Source organism: Myotis davidii, unplaced genomic scaffold (assembly GCF_000327345.1).
Source record: "Myotis davidii unplaced genomic scaffold, ASM32734v1 scaffold1524, whole genome shotgun sequence".
Classification (NCBI taxonomy): domain Eukaryota; kingdom Metazoa; phylum Chordata; class Mammalia; order Chiroptera; family Vespertilionidae; genus Myotis; species Myotis davidii.
The window spans coordinates 397385-415954 of NW_006295558.1; the positions used below are offsets into that span (position 1 = coordinate 397385).

General features: G+C 37.1%; 1 protein-coding gene across 1 annotated transcript in view; it reads left to right on the forward strand.

Moving 5' to 3' along the window:
- Positions 1–9963, forward strand: part of LOC102753525 (protein unc-13 homolog C-like) — a 28256-nt gene extending 18293 nt beyond the window's left edge. Inside the window, exon 2 of the mRNA XM_006770161.2 lies at positions 6687–9963. Within this exon, the coding sequence (XP_006770224.1) occupies positions 6943–9963 (3021 nt within the window). The 5' untranslated portion in view covers positions 6687–6942. The remainder of the gene's footprint in view (positions 1–6686) is intronic.
- Positions 9964–18570: the final 8607 nt, after the last annotated feature.

Sequence of the window (18570 nt, forward strand, 5' to 3'; positions counted from 1 at the left end):
TTCTTTTTTTTAATGTTTTTTTACTGCTAAATTTTTACAAAGTTTAAAAGTTGGCTGTTCAGGTCAGAACTTTATGTTGCTCTGTTGTCAAAATGCCGGTTTCAACTTACAATTCCCAAGAAAGAAAACGTAATTGGCCCAGATTTTATTATATGACCGCTCTAGTCAAAATAACTGTGTCCAGAGAGAGGCTCAAGTAGGCCTTGTTGTCACAGAGGTATAGAGAAATGTTTAAAGAAAGACAACATGGTTAATAGTTTCAGATGCAGTAGGCAGGGTGGGGAAGATTATACAAATATTATCCATATCTCAGAAAAGAGAAATTTTAGTAGACTTCTGGGATTGGAGCCAGACTTGAAGAGATTGAAGATGAATAGACTCATGAGAAGGTGCAGACAGCTGGTCTCCTCTGTGCTCTGGAAGAGTCAGTTGGAAGTTGCAGTAGCCTGAGAAGGTGACCACATTGAAGGAAGGCTGAAGTCTGTGTTGTTTGTTTGTTTTTCATTTACAATAAGATACGATGTGAACATGCTTATTGCTTGGGTTGGATGGACCCTTGCAGCGGTTCTCAACCTGTGGGTCGCGACAGCAACGAAAATAATTTTATGGTTGGGTCACAACATGAGGAACTGTATTTAAAGGGCCAGAAGGTTGAGAACCACTGCTAGAGAGAAAGAAACTTCAGATGTTATCAAGAGAAGATATAATTTCTGGAGCATCATCTTAGAGGGGACTCAGTTAAGATCACAGGAGGATATATGGCCCTTGGGAAGAAGAGATTCTTGTATTTTAGCAAACAAAGAGCATTAAAATGAATATCTTTCTGAATAATTGTTCCAGTTGGATGACAGGGAACCTCTGGACAACTTCAGTCTGTCCCCAGTCATGGAGGCTTTTCTGCGTCAGCTCAAGGATTTCCAAACAGATATGAGATTTGTGGCTTGGCCTTTCTGATGTAGCTGAATGTCTAAAGAAGCTTTGTTCCCTAACTGTATTGTCTTCTACTTAGACCTTTGAGAGCATTGTTCAACACTTTTTATGTGTTCTGCATGTTCTGAAATTGCACTAAATTCAGCAACTGAAAGAGGACCTAATTTTTATACAACAAACAAGTAAACTGGTTTCCACCATTCCAGGAAATTGCTTCTCATGTGCTACTTCCATTATCAAAGTACATGTTCCATTTTTCATTTTTCTTTTTATATTATTTCACTGGAATAAGATTTATAAACAGTGAAATGAAGAGATCTCAAATTTATAACTAGAAGAATTTATAAATGAAAATATACCTACTACCCCAATTAAGATAATAGAGCATTTCTATCATCCCTAAATGTTTTCTCATGTTTTATTCAAATCAGTCCCCACCCTTCATATGCAACAGCTTTTCAGATTCCTATTATCATAGCTTAGTCTTGATTTGAACTTAATATAAACAGAACCATAGAATATTTACTGTTTTGTATCTGACTTCTTTTGCTCTATATAATACTTTGAGATCCACGTGTAATAGTGGCTCATTCTTCTTTATGCTGATTAGTGTTCCATTATTTTAATATACTGTAATTTGTGTATCCATTCTTTTCCTGAGGGATATTTTCCTACTTTTGAGATATTATTAATAAAGTATCCATGGAAATTCTCATACAAGTTTGTTTGAAAAAATATGCCTTGATTTTTCTTGGGTAAATACCTAGGAATGCACTTGCTGGGTCATAGTGTGAATGAAGGCTTAATTTTATAAGGAACTGCTAAAAGCTTCTAAAGTGATTATATTCTTTTACATTGTTCTCTATACTGTATAAAATTTTAGTTGTTCCACAGCTTCTCCCAGCATTTGGTGTAGCTGGTATTTTTATATTTTAGTTACTTTTGTCTGTATGAAATGGTATCTCATTTTGTTTTTTAATTTGCATTTTTTCTGGTAATTAAAATAATAACATAGAACACATTTCCATGTGCTTATTGGTCAGTTAGAAGTTAGTCTGAAGTTATTACTAATTTTTAACCTATTGTGTTGCTTTTAAGGATGTGCTCTTGGCATTAGAGTTAATTTTGGGGCAGGTAGAAATAATAAAACTGAGCAAAATGAGCTGGCAGGGCTAATCATCTGTGAAGCATACTTTGTGAACACGTTTTTATTGAGACACCGAAAGTGCAGAGCTCTTTAGATTTCATTAATTAGATGTGTGGACATCTAATCAATGTACCAATTTGCCAGCAATATTCATAATTTCTTGTTATAGATTTATTTAGTGTAACGGACCCTGAAGCCAGTTAGTTTGGGTTACAGTTCTTGCCACACCACTTCCCACCTATGTGGCTTGGGGCTAGTTACTTAGGTTCTGTTTCTTCACCTATAAAGTGGGGATTAATAACAGTACCTACTGCAGAGATTATGGTCAAATATCAATGTAATAGTCTATACAGAGCATTCAAGAAACTGGAACATAATAGACAAAAAAATAGAAAAACATGTGCAAAGGCTATTTTTGATAAATAGTTTAGAAGAATAATTAAGGAATAAATTTCATGGTTCAGACAATAAGGACAGGAAAAAAGGAAGATGACTTGAGTAGTTAAATTTTCATGTAAAAGTTTAGTTTTGATCTGTCCTTAATGGTTGAAACCAGGGGACATTCTAAGAAGAGTGAATAAAACACAAAAAATAAGCTTAGTGGATCCATGAATGGCCCAGAGTACTGGGTACGCAATAGTATTTAGTAGGAGATCAAAAAAAAAGAAAAAAAAAGGAAAATGACCTTGAAGGAAGGTAAGATGGAAATCAGTCCATGGGATGGTTTGTAATGGTGGAAAATATTACTTTAGGAGACCAGTAAGCTATTAAAGGTCTAAAGTAAGGAGAATGTAAATTATTACAGTGGCCCCAGTGGATTCAGCTCAGTGGATAGAGCATCAGACTGAGGACTGAAGCGTCCTGGGTTTGATTCTGATCAAGGGCACATGCAGGGGTTGTGGGCTAGATCCCTAGTAGGGGGTGTGTAAAAGGCAGCCGATCAATGATTTTCTCTCACCATTGATGTTTCTATTTCTCTCTTCCTCTTCCTTCCTCTCTGAAATCAATAAAATATATACATATATTTTAAAAAATTATTATAGTGAAGAAACCAAACTTTAAAGTCAGGAGACACCAGCAACCACTTGAGCATCTAAGAGACTCACTGTCTATAACAATAATTGGAGATAATAGACTTTTAAGGTTACCATGAAGATCATATAACTTTACACACAAAAAAATACTTTGTAGATCCCAAAGTACTAGTAGAAGTATTAGTGTCATTGTTTACTACTATATCAAAGAGCAGCAATGGAAGTGAGTAAAAAATACAGATGGACTGTAATTGAATGAAGATCTATCTTAATTCTAGAGATATTCATGAAAGGAATGGAGGCAGAGAGAACAGCTTGAAAAAAGGCACATTTGTGAGGCAACTATGTGGTAATCAGGAAACTGTTACTACCTCAATGTGGCTGGGGCAGATGTGCTTGTGGGAGTGATAGGAAATGAGTCTCCTAAGACAGGTAGTATTTTAAGTGGGACAATTTTTATCTTTTAAGAATATATTCATGGTTTTGTACACCTGAAACCTATGTAATATGTAATTTAATTTTTTATGCATCCATTGGTTGCTTCTTGACCAGGGACTGAACCTGCAATTTCAGCTGCACACCAGGTCAATCTCTAACCAATTGAACTACTCAGCTAGGGCTATATTATTTTATTTACCAATGTCACCCCAATAAATTCAACGAAAAGGAAAGTATATTAATTTTAGAGAGGAGGATTTGAGTGAAGGGCCAAATTAGAGTTAGGAAGACCACATAAGATACATTTTTAATAGTTCAGATAAGAAATGGAGTTCAGAACTAAGGCATTACTAGTGAGATGAGATAACATATATTGGATATGGATATAGAATAGATTATATGAATCTAGAATGATATCAATCTAGAATATTCCCAGGAATGAGTCCTGGGTATAAGTCTTGAGTAAGCAGATACTTATTATGATATTAATGGAGATGAATAATTAAGAAAAATGACTAGGTTTGAATAGAGTTTGATTTGGGGCAACCAGACGAAGATATTTAGTAAGTGACAATTGTTTTAACTTTTAAAATGAGTTTGGGTATAAGTATACATCTGTGAAACCATCATTATAGTCTATGCCATAAACATATCTATTATCTCCAAAAGTTTCCTTCTGCCTTTCCTTCTTGCTTTATTATTACTTTTTGACATGAATACTTAACATGAACCCGCCCTCCTAGCAAAAACGTTAAGTATACAATACAGTCTCATTATTAACTAGAGGCGCTATGCTGTACAGTAGAGCTGTAAGATTTATGCATCTTGCATAACTAAAACTTTGTACCCTTTGGGCCAATTCTTCTGCAAATGATTCTTGAGTGCTTATCATGCATGCTGGGTTCAGAATGTTTAAAATAGGATAAGTCTTAATTTTTTACCCTTAAAGAGGACATAGTCCATCAAGTGGAGACAGAAATGAGATTATACTACAGAATTCTAATTGCTTATGAGCTAGGTTGTAGGACAGTGTGGCAAAGAGAGACAAAAGCTCAGTTTGGGTGGTTGGTGAAGTCTTCACAGGACAAATGATTTTGGAGTTTAAACACAATTTTTACAGACAGGGTTGCTGGCATGAGTGATATTCTAGGGAGAGGGAACAGAAAAGTTACTGAGGTGTGAAAGAGCATGGATCCCTTAGTGAATAACAAGTCACTGTATGTGATTAGAATATAGAACAAGTGAATTAGTATGTGTAAACATGGATACATGCCCTTGGGTTCATATTTTCTGAACCGGGATTTCAATTTGGGTTGAATTTTTCTGCTCAAAATTTTTTTTCAACAATGATTTTGTAAAGTAATAGTTCTGAATTAGTAATAAAAGTCAGGAAGTCCAGATACAGTTTCATGAAAATATCAGAAGCATTGACAAAATTACTGCTTTCATTTAAACAAAAAGTAGGTGTGTTTTTTTTAGGTTTGGAAGACCCGGGATCTTGGACTGAGTGATTAGTAAATAGAACAATTTATTCTATCAACGTTGATTTGAAAGTAATTTATTTACCATCCTACTACTTAACTTTCCAAAGTCATTTCTCCACAAGGAGAGGTCACATGGGGTACAATAAATACTATTTTAAATTAATTCAGGACTCAATTCCTTGACATTTTTATTAGTAGAAAACAGATTCAGGCTTATACTTTTGAATGAACAGCAAATTGTTTCAGACAAGAGGAGCTGGTCTCTGACAGCCTATGAAACCCAAGAAGACTTGGACTTCTTTAGAGTTCCTCTGTTTCTCTCCTTCATCTTTTCGCTTCCCCTTCTCAGTCCATAGCCCTGCCTCTCCTCAAGCTTGGCTCCCGCCAGAGATGTTTTCTCTAAGTCCCTGCAGAGCCCGAGGGAAGAGAAATGGCAGGTTTCCAAGTGAAGGGAGCTGGTAACGAGTCAGTTGACTCCTACAACAATATGCAGTTCATGATGTAACTTTAAAGAATTAAATAGAATATTTATCTACCCACATATGTAGTCCAATGTCAGCACAGGCTTTTGGCTGCTACCATTATTCTGCGATCTATTTCAACAATAAAACAGTGAGTTAAATATAACAACATTTTCTTTGAATGAAATTACAGACAAGTCACACTGCTAGTGAACCAGCAAAATTCGTATACTTTTTTTCTCCTCCTTCTCCTCCTCTTTCTCTTCTTTCCCCTCTCCTTCCTCCTCCTCCTCCTCCTCCTTCTGTATCCAACCAATTCTTGATTCTCCGTAGGAACACTTTATTTGTGGCACAGTTTCTTTTTCTGATTTGATAACCTATGGCTATTCATGGTGCTAACCCTGGGGATGAGCCTCCTGCCATCTGCCGCAGGGCTGCACGGGGTGATGAGCATGGCTCTGCTCTCTCAAGTCACGTTCTTTCAAATCTTGGACGTGCTTTCTGCATTTTCAAATATATTTTCCTAATGGGATTTATTGTTGTTATAATACCTAATTTTATAGAACCTTCTATTTCTTTTCAACCATTATATTTCATTGACAAATTTGATGGCTGTAAAAGATGTATTTCCTCTTAGTATTTACTTCAGCATATGACATATGTCTTACTTGGATTACTTTAATCATTATTTAAGCAATTCCAAATCATTGAATGCCTAGAATAGTAAAAGATTACTTGAATAAGAAAAGGTCTTACATATATGGATACTATTAATTTGATTAATTTTAAATGTCTGGGGTAGGGGATATACATTTAAATTTAAATGCTTATGTGTTTCTAAGTAAATGCAATTTAGAAAATAAAAGAATGGGGAAATGATAATATGCAGTTAATATAGCTTTTAAATTTGTCACCTTATACAAACCTTTGCGAATTATCATTATCTTTTATTACCATTCAATTGTGTCTGCCCATAAATAATTTAGAAAAAAATATAATTTAAACACAGATACTGCTACTTATTTGCTTTAGAGTTGTTTTGAAAGTAACGGTGTATTGAAAGTAATATATCACCCTGCTCCCTCTGCAATTTTTCACACATTAGGTATCTTGAATACTTTTGAAAAATGTCAGAAATGGGATAAGTCTAGAATTAATTTCTGATACTCACTTTTACATTGCTTTCTTTTAGACAATACTCCAAGTCATGCGGAAATGAGAGCAACTCATGAAACCCCTCCTCCAAGAGAGAATGCCATTCATAAATGGAACTTTGGTTCTGGTTTTCACAGGACATTGACTTTGTGGCAGAGCCACGCTGCCCTCCCAGCTGTTTTCAATGATTCACAGAACATCTGAACAGTGATGCCTGCCTTGGGTTTACAGATTTTCATCCTGCCACCTTGTTTATGTTTTTGGAGTAGAGAAGCCTGCGCTAATTGCTCTCCATGGTGGCTAATTTTTTCAAGAGCCTGATTTTACCTTACATACATAAGCTTTGCAAAGGAATGTTTACAAAGAAATTGGGAAATACAAACAAAAAAAAAGAGAATCGTGAGCAGAAAAGGGATCAAGACTTTCCTGCTGCCGGCCACACCAAAACCCCCAGACTTTCTAATACCTTGAAAAGTACCGTAAAGAAGATTGCCAAGTGTTCATCCACTCGCAACTTATCCGCTGAAGAAGATGAAGCTAACAAAGAATTTTCCCTCTCACCAACATTCAGTTACCGAGTAGCTATTGCCAATGGCCTACAAAAAAATATTAATGTAACCAACAGTGATAATGAAGATCTGCTTCAAGAGTTATCTTCCATTGAGAGTTCCTACTCAGAATCCCTCAATGAACTAAGGAGTAGTGTAGAAAACCACCCACAGTCAACACTCATGATGCCGGTTAAACGCAATAGGAAGAGTTCAAGCAGCCTGGCTCCTTCGGAGGGCAGCTCTGATGGGGAGCGCACTCTGCATAGCTTAAAACTAGGAGCTTTACGTAAACTGAGGAAATGGAAGAAGAGTCAAGACTGTGTCTCCTCAGATTCAGAGTTGAGCACAATGAAGAAAACCTGGGGAATAAGAAGCAAATCTTTGGACAGAACTGCCCGAAACCCAAAGACAAATGCCCTGGAGCCAGGATTCAGTTCCTCTGGCTGCATTAGTCAAACACATGATGTCATGGAAATGATCTTTAAGGAACTTCAGGGAATAAGTCAGATTGAGACAGAACTTTCTGAGCTACGAGGGCATGTCAATGCTCTCAAGCATTCCATCGATGAGATCTCCAGCAGTGTGGAGGTTGTACAAAGTGAAATTGAACAGCTACGTACAGGGTTCGTCCAGTCTCGGAGGGAAACCAGAGACATCCATGATTATATTAAGCACTTAGGCCATATGGGGAGCAAGGCAAGCCTGAGATTTTTAAATGTGCCCGAAGAAAGATTTGAATATGTTGAACTTGTGGTGTACCAAATTCTCGTAGATAAAATGGGTTTTTCAGATGCACCAAATGCTATTAAAATTGAATTTGCTCAGAGAATAGGACACCAAAGGGACTGCCCAAATGCAAAGCCACGGCCCATACTGGTGTACTTTGAAACTCCTAAGCAAAGGGATTCCGTCTTAAAAAAATCATATAAACTCAAAGGAACAGGTATCGGAATCTCAACAGATATCCTTACTCATGACATCAGAGAAAGAAAAGAGAGAGGGATCCCATCTTCGCAGACATATGAGAGCATGGATATAAAGTTGTCTACTCCAGAGCCCCAAGTCAAGAAGAATAATTGGCAGCTACCAGATGACAGTGATGGAGAGCTGGAATCTGACCTCAATAGAAACAGTTACGCTGTGCTTTCCAAGTCAGAGTTCCCAACAAAGGGAAGTATTTCCAAGTCAAGTTCAAAATCACACAGTGCTAGAGCCAAAAATAAAACTGCTAGTAGCAGCAAAATTTCAAATAAATCAGATTATAATAAACTTTCTTCACAATTGCCAGAATCAGGGACCTTGGAAAAGCAAACTACAACCCATTATGGAGATGCAACACCCCTCTGGCACTCACAGAGTGATTTTTTTACTGCAAAGCTTAGTCGTTCTGAATCAGACTTTTCCAAACTGTGTCAGTCTTACTCTGAGGATTTTTCAGAAAATCAGTTTTTCACTAGAACGAATGGAAGCTCCCTCTTGTCATCTTCAGACCGGGAACTTTGGCAAAGGAAACAGGAGGGCACGTCTACCTTGTATGACAATCCCCAGGACTTACTTTTGGATGGGGCTGTTCAGGGTGTCCAAGGGAACACAGAAACTGTGGATAGTGGGATGAGTAATGGCATGGTATGTGCATCTGGAGACCAAAGTCATTACAGTGATTCTCAGCTCTCTTTACATGAGGATCTTTCTCCATGGAAGGAATGGAATCAAGTAGAGCAAGGAGCTGATTTAGGTTTGGATTCATCCACTCAGGAAGCTTTTGACTATGACACAAACAGTCTATCTGATCAACAACTAGATGTTTACAATAAAGACCAAGAAGACTCGGGGAAGTGCCATAGTGACCTTCAGGATGACTCCGAGAGCTATGATTTAACCCAAGATGACAACTCATCTCCATGCCCTGGATTGGATAATGAACCACAAGGCCAATGGGTTGGCCAATACGATTCTTATCAGGAAGCCAATTCTAATGAGTTGTACCAAAATCAAAGCCAGTTGTCCATAATGTATCGAAGTCAAAGTGAATTGCAAAGTGATGATTCAGAGGATGCCCCGCCCAAATCTTGGCATAGTCGATTAAGCATTGACCTTTCTGATAAGACATTCAGCTTCCCCAAGTTTGGATCTACACTACAGCGGGCCAAATCCGCCTTGGAGGTGGTGTGGAACAAAAGCACACAGAGTCTCAGCGGGCATGAGGACAGTGGCTCTTCCTTAATGGGGAGATTTCGGACATTATCACAATCAACTGCAAATGAATCATGTACCACCCTGGACTCTGATGTTTACACAGAACCTTATTACTACAAAGCAGAAGATGAGGAGGACTATAGTGAACCAGTGGCAGATAATGAAACAGATTATGTTGAAGTGATAGAACAAGTGCTGGCTAAGCTAGAAAACAGGACTAGTATTACTGAAACAGATGAGCCAATGCAGGAATATGATCACTCTTCTTATGAAACACCTTATGAAACCCCACAGGATGAGGGATATGATGGGCAGGCAGATGATGTGGTTAGTGAAGGAGGGCTGGAACCCTTAAATGAAACGGTACCGGAAATGGAAATAAAAGAAGATGAAAACCAGAACATTCCTGAACAGCCCGTGGAAATCACAAAGCCAAAGAGAATCCGTCCCTCTTTCAAAGAAGCAGCTTTAAAAGCCTACAAGAAGCAAATGGCAGAGTTGGAAGAGAAGATCCTGGCTGGAGGTACTCATGTTTCAATGATACATTATGAGCTGATTGTGTTTTAACATTGGGTGGTGCTTTTATAGAGCATGTCCTGTGTTTATTTGTGGGAGAAAAATTTATTGCAAGGAACGTGCATGTTTATTCTGGTAAGGATTTTGTTTTACTCAGACAGCTCTCCCAACAAGTTGGGATTGATGATTTAAAATCAAAATGTTTCAAAACAGGTCATACTGAAATGAACCCTGCACTCTGCGGATCAATATTTCTCTGCCGGGATTATATATAAACCCCGTGTCATATTAACCAGCTGTGTGGCATCAGTTACCAAGGAAAGGATGATTTAAGTAAAAGAGCAGCCTGGGGTCTATTCCTTGGTGCTACTGGGTTTACAGTTGAGGAGAAAGGTATAGATAATCTTAAATAATTAGGAAAGAGGGACTCCCTTATTTACCATTCCTTGTCCCACCAACGCTACACTGTGGGGGCTGCCAGTAGGAAGAGCTGGGTCTGTAGAGCCAACCTTAACCAGCCCCATGGAGGATCACAGCCTCCCTTCCCATGCACTGATGAAGCTGAGCGGGTGTAATGGGGCCCAAACCCTAGGCCATGCCTGAGCAGTCACAGTTCACTCCACTACTCAGTAAGGTAGCAGAGTCAATACGTTTTCTCTTAAAGAGTAGAGCAGAAGTCTCTTGCCCATTATGGAAATGAAAGGAATTCCTTACCTAAAATTTTACTTGATTTTTTTTTTTTTTTTGCGGGGGGAATTTTTAGAACATACTCTTGGGAAAAGTAGCTGCATATAAATAAATAATATGTTGACTTTTAATTTCTCAACCAAAATTCATCTTCACTTACTTTAATCCCTTACCATTTATTTTATTTGCATGCTTATCATTTTATATATTTGGGATAGTTTTGTATATCTCAATTTTAATGAATTATATGTTGTTAATATTTTCCTTGATTATAGCATTATCTTTAATTAAAATATTTACTCAGCATGATATTTCATAAAGTTATATATTTATGTAATATTTATATTGATATTTATGTTACTTGCTATTATGAAATAATGTAATAATTTCTGCAGCCAGTAACTGATTATGGTTTCTCTGTCTTGACCACAGTTGGGATCAGAAACTATTCAAAACTGGCCATTTTCTGTTTGATATGGGTGGGTTGTTGAATAATCAGATACCTTTATTGTTAAACAGTTGTAGGTGCTAAGACAATTGAAATAACGACTTGAGTTCTCCTACCTAAAAGTCTGTCTATATAAAACTGCACATTCTATGTAATTTATTTAAAGAACACTAAAAGTCAAGGGGATCTTAGGTGCATTGACTGGGTTTTTTTCTTTTTTCGAGGGTAGAGTTCTATATTAAAAACTGATTTGAAAATTCAAAGTAGTCAAATTTTGTGTAAAGTTCTTATTGGAATAATATCTATTTTATTTCAGAGTGACTTAAACAGTTAGGTATTCTTACTACTAAAACTTAGTTGACAGTTTCTTGGGATATAGGCCAGCATTTTGGCATTATATTTTATCTTCTGTGGATTCAGATAAGTCCAATCAAAGGCTTAAGACTAAGCAATGTGTGTGTGTGTGTGTGTGTGTGTGTGTGTATTGTGATGCAATCTATACATGTGTTAATGCCGATTGGTTAAGGTATCTGAAATGTTAGGCAATAGTTTAAACACAACAAGACTATATGATTCAGAAAAAAAAATGGATCTTCATCAACTTTTTTAAAAATTTCAAATTATCAAACCTCTGCAAAGTAGAGTGTTACTGGTAATGATCCTTCTCATTCAACTAGCTATCAACCCTAGTCATCCACTGGCACTTATGCTTAGAAAACACAAATGCACTGGTTATCCACATACCAGCAGCTTAAGAATTCTAAAATAGGTAAAAATATTGTGTCATTTACTTGACATACTAGGCCTGGCTACAGAAAATGCAGACCCCCTCTATCTCGGAGCTTTGTTTGTTATCCTGTGAGCCACCGTTGAATGGAATCTGTTGGATATCATCTCTCCTAGAGGAAGTCTGATACACATCTTTAAGACACTTTCTGGATGCTCAAAAGGCACCAGATTGACTACCCAGGAGGCTGCCGTAGCCTAGATTTTAAAGGCCATCTCTTCTCCCCTTGACACCAGTCAGGCAGTTGTCCCCCTCCTGTGCCGCCAATATGCCTCATGGAAGGGCAGCCAAAAACGGGCATTTTACAGTCCCCTTCCTTGCTCAGAGCACCCCAATGAGGTGCCAATTGTCATGATAGATTTTGTGCCCACTGCCATCTGCTTGCTGGGCTTTGGATAAATGTCAACATATTTTTCTCTCCATGACTATCCAGTCACCATTTGGTAGCAGTGCTGCTTTTCTCCACTACTAACCTGGAGAGATGGACCGCGGAGCTCTCACTGTAAACAGCCGGGATGCTGACATAGCTTTATGGAATTAAACTCATAGATTTGAGTTATGTATTTCAACTTTTATCTGCAGGGTCCCGGTACAGAGGAATTTTAAAGTCCTCCATGTTTATATACAGAGATATTTGGCACTGGTGTTTCTGAGAAACTTCACCCTGAACAGCCTGCCTGTGTGGAAAGAGACTTAGAGTGTGTGTGTAGCCAGAAACTCTATGAGGTCATAGTCTTCCCTTATGGCCAGACCCTGCTGAGTGGTACCTTTTTGTGTAGCTGGCCTGAACTCCATACCATGGTGGTTACTATTTGATTCCCACCTCCAGCCCTGCACCACCTATCACCTGGAATGAACTGTTGTGTCCACTGAATTCCCATATACCTGCTGCCTCTGATGGCATGGCTTTCTACCTATGTAATGATAATTTATGCACATTTCTTATTCTTTTACTTAACTCTAATCAAGAGGAAAGATGTCTTATCTTTTTAATCCTTTCATATGCCCTGTGCCTAGACCAATGCTTTATCCAGAGATGGCACCGAGGTAATTAAGGGACGTAGGATACTAAGTAAAAGATACAAGCTTCAAAGTCAAAGGCAGATCCAAGCTGTGGCCTTAATTGTTAAGACTATGACTTTATGTCTTTTTGAGAGTTCAGAAGTATGATTAGAGATGAAAGCTTATTACTGATTACTGCCTTAGACCAGGGGTTTTCTAAGCAGTTTATCTGTTTTATTTTACTTCTTACAACACCACTGTGAATTTACTCCCATTATTGTCATTTTGCAGATGAGTAAACTGAGATGCTACAAACTTATGTAACTTAATGTCATACAGCTAGTAATGGGTGGATCTAGAATTAAATGGATAATTATTTTGGCTATTTCAAGCAACCAAATGCTTACTCACTTCAAATGCTGTTTTATTCACGTTCTAAGTTGGGGAAACATGATTAAAGATGGAAGTTATCATGGACCCTGAGGTTTGTTTCAACTAAAGGATTTTCATGAGAAATTAGTAATAGAAAAGCCATGAGGTATTGTTATGAAATAGTTAATTCTCAGTTTTTCTTCTTCAAATCCTTGGTTCATCTTATAAATTAAGACTGGTAGAGCCCTAGTAATACTGTACAATTAGCTGCTTGAAGGATGATGAATTTGAAGTAAATGTTTCTAGCAGAAGAACAAAAACCTTGTTTAGTCTTCAAATGTCATTTGCAGGCTTCTGTAGATTCTGAAAGGGACTATGACATCAGCAATTGAAATAACTACTAATATTTTTATCATGGTATGCATTTTGTTTTCTGAATAGTTATATGAGCTTGAAAGTAAAACTTTTTCCTAAAGTTGATATTTAGACTAGTGGTTCTCATTCTAGTTGCTAGATTCATCTAAGGAACTCTAGGTAGTAATTTTCGTCCCCATAATGATGGTGTAAAATGATAAATTATTAGGATTCTGTCACTGAACATTTTGATTCTGTAATGGTCATGTAATGGAGCTCATTAAACGACAATTATGTATACAAAATTGTATCTATATATATAAAAAGCCAGTGTCCATGATGACTGTGACGACCAAGCAACCAGTCACCATGAGGGCAAGTGGGCGGGCGGTGTGGTGGGCAGGTGAGCAGGGCTGTGGGCAGTGGTGGGTTACCACTTGATTTTGTATGCTGGGCCTCTACTATAATTAACAAATTATAGGTACCCTTGTAAATAAAACAACCACCACCATCACACATATACAAATAAAAAACATAATACAAAATGCTAAAAATTAAAAAGTGAAAGTAAAATAGCTTCTCCCATTCTTCAGAGAAAGATAATTTATTCCAGACTATAAGTATAAATACCTATACATTCCTTTTTTCCTTTTAATATAAGTTGTATTAACCTGTCATGTATTCATGTTGTTTTGAAATGTTTTTCATGTAATATATATTTAGAAGAGCTCATCTTATTGCCTACTATATTTTTAATGACACAAATGGTTCTACTATATAGTTATTGCATAATTTAATAGCATAGTCTCCTATCATGAACAGTTAAATTTCTTACAAACTCACAAACAATACAGCTCCATCACCTATCTTTAAGAAAATGAGATAGCATATATGTAAGATAAATTCCTAGATGTAGAATTACTGGGTCAATGGATTTAATCCAATTTAGGAGAGTTAGGAACTCATGAATTCTAGGTCAATTCCAAGTACTTTATATCATAGCACCTTTCATGAATGCAAACATTTAGGTATATGATTCTTTGATTATTGTAGATCTCTGCTATTATACTAGATTGCAAATTCAATGAGTGAATTTTTCATTCTATTGCTATTATAATACCAGAGCCTGCCCAGGTATCTGATATAGAGCACATGTTTATTAAAGAGTTGTTGAATAAATAAAAAATGCTAGTCTCCTCTCTAAAGGGCTGTCTGGTTCCATATAAGGCAGAGAATGTTTAGAATCCAAATAACTTTCGTTTTATTTTTTTCAATTAAAAGAACATTTTTTGATTATATACTGTAGTGCAGTACAATTAGTACAACATAGTTGAAAATGAAAACATGACATGCCCTCCCTTTGGCTCAGTTAATCACATCTATGAGAAGGCTAGCTATTCTTTCTGATGGTATAACCTACACATCCCCAAAAACCTAGTCAAATTTATTAAGAAGAATACATATTTTAACTAAATGTGTAGGCCTTGGTGGCCCAAATCTATCAAACTCTAAAGTGTGTTTGTGTCTCACCTGCACAGAGTTCAGGTCAGGAGTGATGGGGTTTGTACCATCTTGGAAAGATGTGTGTAAATTGAAAATTTTAGAAATCAACTATTTTAAAAGTTCTCAGAGATTCTGCTAGGAACCATTGAATGCATTACTTTGCCTATAAATAAATCCTCATCATCCAACATATTCCAAATTTTATCTGTTTTTTCAAGTTTGAAGTTTGTATTATTATTATTACTTATATCTTTCTTCAAAGCAAACATAGCAGTACTAGTAATAGTATAAGGCAACCCATTTGTAAAATTTTCCATGCAAATGAAGCATGTAGCCATAAACTTTTGGCTTAGTCTTGTTTGCTTCAATGCACTCTTGAATTATCTACAATATAAAAGGATTGTCTTGGTTTTTGAAAGAATCTATGACTCGAAAGGAGACCTGTGAGGGCTGAAATAGCCGAGGGCCCTTTGAAGCAGCAGAAACAGCTGGTGTCTCTACTTCTTGATAAGCATAAAGCCCAAAAGGCCCAAGGGCACAATTCTTCTAGGGGACAGGGTTGAGACTCAAAGAACATGTGTGTCTATTCATCAGTTGAGACGGGAGATCGGGAGACGGGGGTGTGATAGGAGGTTAGTTGCAGGAAGAGCCAAAGGTAGTAAAGTATACTCTGGTGTGAAATGCAACTAAGAGAAAGGAAGAGCAATCAAGCATATTTAAGGATTTCCTATCAGATCCAGATCTAGAAAATTAAGTACTTGTTTAAACCTCACCATAATCTTGGGAAGAAAGTAGTATTAGCTCCACTTTACAAACGAGGCAACTGAGTCCGAGAGGCCAAAGCAGACCTAAGTTCACGCAGCTAATAAGAGTATTGATGGACTGATATACATCTGACACAATCCAAAGTTTGCTGCTGTCTCCATGACATCAAGTCTTGTCATGAAGGCACATGGCTCATGCATTTAAGCATATGAATAAGTTATGCTTTCTAGGTCAGCCAGTTTTGTGCTAGCAGCTGTAGTATTAGTCTCTTATAACGCAAAGGGAGTGACCATAGTTTGGGCTATACCTGAGCGTATCCCTCAGACTACAGTTGAGCAGTAAGTTGCTTCCAGGAAGGTTTTTTGCTGATAGGGACTTGGTTACATGGCTAGGGACTAGGGAAGGCTCTAAACATCTCAGAATAAGAATTATTAGGAGAAAAGCAAATCCCAGAGGACTGAGGTACTGAACAGGTCATCAAGAGAGTGACCTAGTTACCTGATCTGGGGTTCACGGTCAGGAATGAATCTCTAGTTCAGGTAAAAAAAAGCCTGATTGTTCTACTGGTGTCCAAGGACTGAGCCCATTGTGCGGGCAGGATGATGTGATGTTGAGTCCCAGTTCGCTGGGATTGCCTAACCATAAATAGAACTATTCCCCATGCTGTTATTAACTGAGGCCAGAGATTTTTAACCTCTTTCATCTCATGGCACATATAAACTATCACTAAATTTCTGCTGAACACACACACACAAAAAAAATTTTGCCAATTTGACAAAAAAATGTATAATTTTGATCCATTCACAAAGGATGACTATTGTTGTGTTGCCATTTTTTTTTCATTTGGCAATCTAAGGGAAAAGAGGTCAGTGCTCCTCACTAAATAGTTAGATATTTCATGTTTTAAAAATTCTTATGCACACCAGTTGAAAATCACTGGCTTAGGCTGTCACCATAGATTACAAGACCAAAGAGAACTAAATGCCTGAATAGACTTCTTCCCTATGGCTTCTTTCTTCCTTCCTTCCTTCCTTCCTTCCTTCCTTCCTTCCTTCCTTCTCCCCCCTCTCTCTCTTTCTTTCTTCTCTTCTTTCTTTCTTTCTTTTTTTTGAATCCTCACCTAAGAACATGTTTTTATTGATTTTAGAGTGAGAGGAAGGGAGAGCAGGAAAGAGAGAAACATTGATGTGAGAGAGAAATATGGATCAGCTGCCTCCTGCACATGCCCAAAATGGGGATTGAACCCACAACCTAAGTATGTGCCCTGACTGGGAATCAAATCTGGTGCATGGGAGGATGCTCCAACCAACTGAGCTCCACAACCAGGGCATCCTGTGGCTTATTTCAACCTATGGTACACTTTTTATCCTCCTCCTTTCATTTAGGGAAAGTGTGCTATGAAATTTTGTCAACTATCTCATTTATCAAACTTGGTTCATTCTGGCTGTTAGGTACTTTCAAAAACAAAAGAAACCCTTAGAGAATAAAAATGGCTAACATTCATCAGATTCAAACAACTGTGATGTGACTCTGTAGGCAATCCTAAAGGCTCCCGAAGATACTTTGCGCAATGTCATTTTATTTGAGTAAATGCACCTCTCCCCATTCCCTTCAACCATCTTCACTGCCTTCAACTTATTTCTCACTTCTTTCCCAATTCAACCATGATTACTTCTTTAAAAAGGATAATCCTCATTTTGAAGTATAAAATTTGATGTTTGTGTGGACATTTTTTTTTAATGTAGCATTGACACAACACACACAGTTTCTTAAGAACCTTGTAAGGTATGTAGCTGAATAATGAGCAACATTTATTGAGTCCTTCATTAAGTGACAGCAACTATTTTAAATATTTACACTATATCAAGTCATATAGTTCTCACAATAACTCTATTATCTCCATTTTCTAGATGAGAAACAGAGACACAGTAACTTACCCATGAGAGAAAAACAAAACAAAACAAAACAAAACAAAATAAACATGCCAGGAAGTGGCAGAACCAGGATTCAGAAATAAGCATTTTATTCCTAGATTCCATGTGCTTACTCACTGCAGACTAGTTTAAGATTTCAGAAATTAGATGTTGATATTTAACTTATAATATGGAGACCTGCATTGGCAAAATGCTTATTTACCTGACAGTACCAACTTGAAAACAGAGCTACAATTTTAAGCTGTATATAATTATCCAGAATTATAAACCAGCACTCAAGCTACCAGACCATTCTCTCATTTTACGTGATCTTTCTACAGGCACTATGATTACCCAGGTATCATCATTGTGTAACATGATAAAATAAATTGTTGACTGTATATAATAGTGATGACAAGAAGTGACAGATTGAATACGATCTTATGTAGGTTAAGCTTCCCCTTTTTCTAATGCCTCTTCTGATGCTTAGTGATGTCTTGTGGAAAGCTGTTGCTTTTAGTTTTCTATTTCTGTTTTCCAGTGATTTTAGTTAAAGACACATACAACTTATGGATGTTCACATACACAGAAAAGGTGAATTCACTCGATTAACAGAGTGGTATTTTATTACATGAAGGAAACCGAAAGGAAATTTCCGTGTTGATCAATACTCCCTTTGCATTTCATAACACATAAAGCAATTTTAATATTTTTAAAAGTTAACTATTACATATACTTAATCCTCGTAAAACATCAATGAGATAGACTATTGCCAATCTCTCCAAGTCTCTGTTCCCTCAAGGTAATTACTAGTAGTTACATAGGTT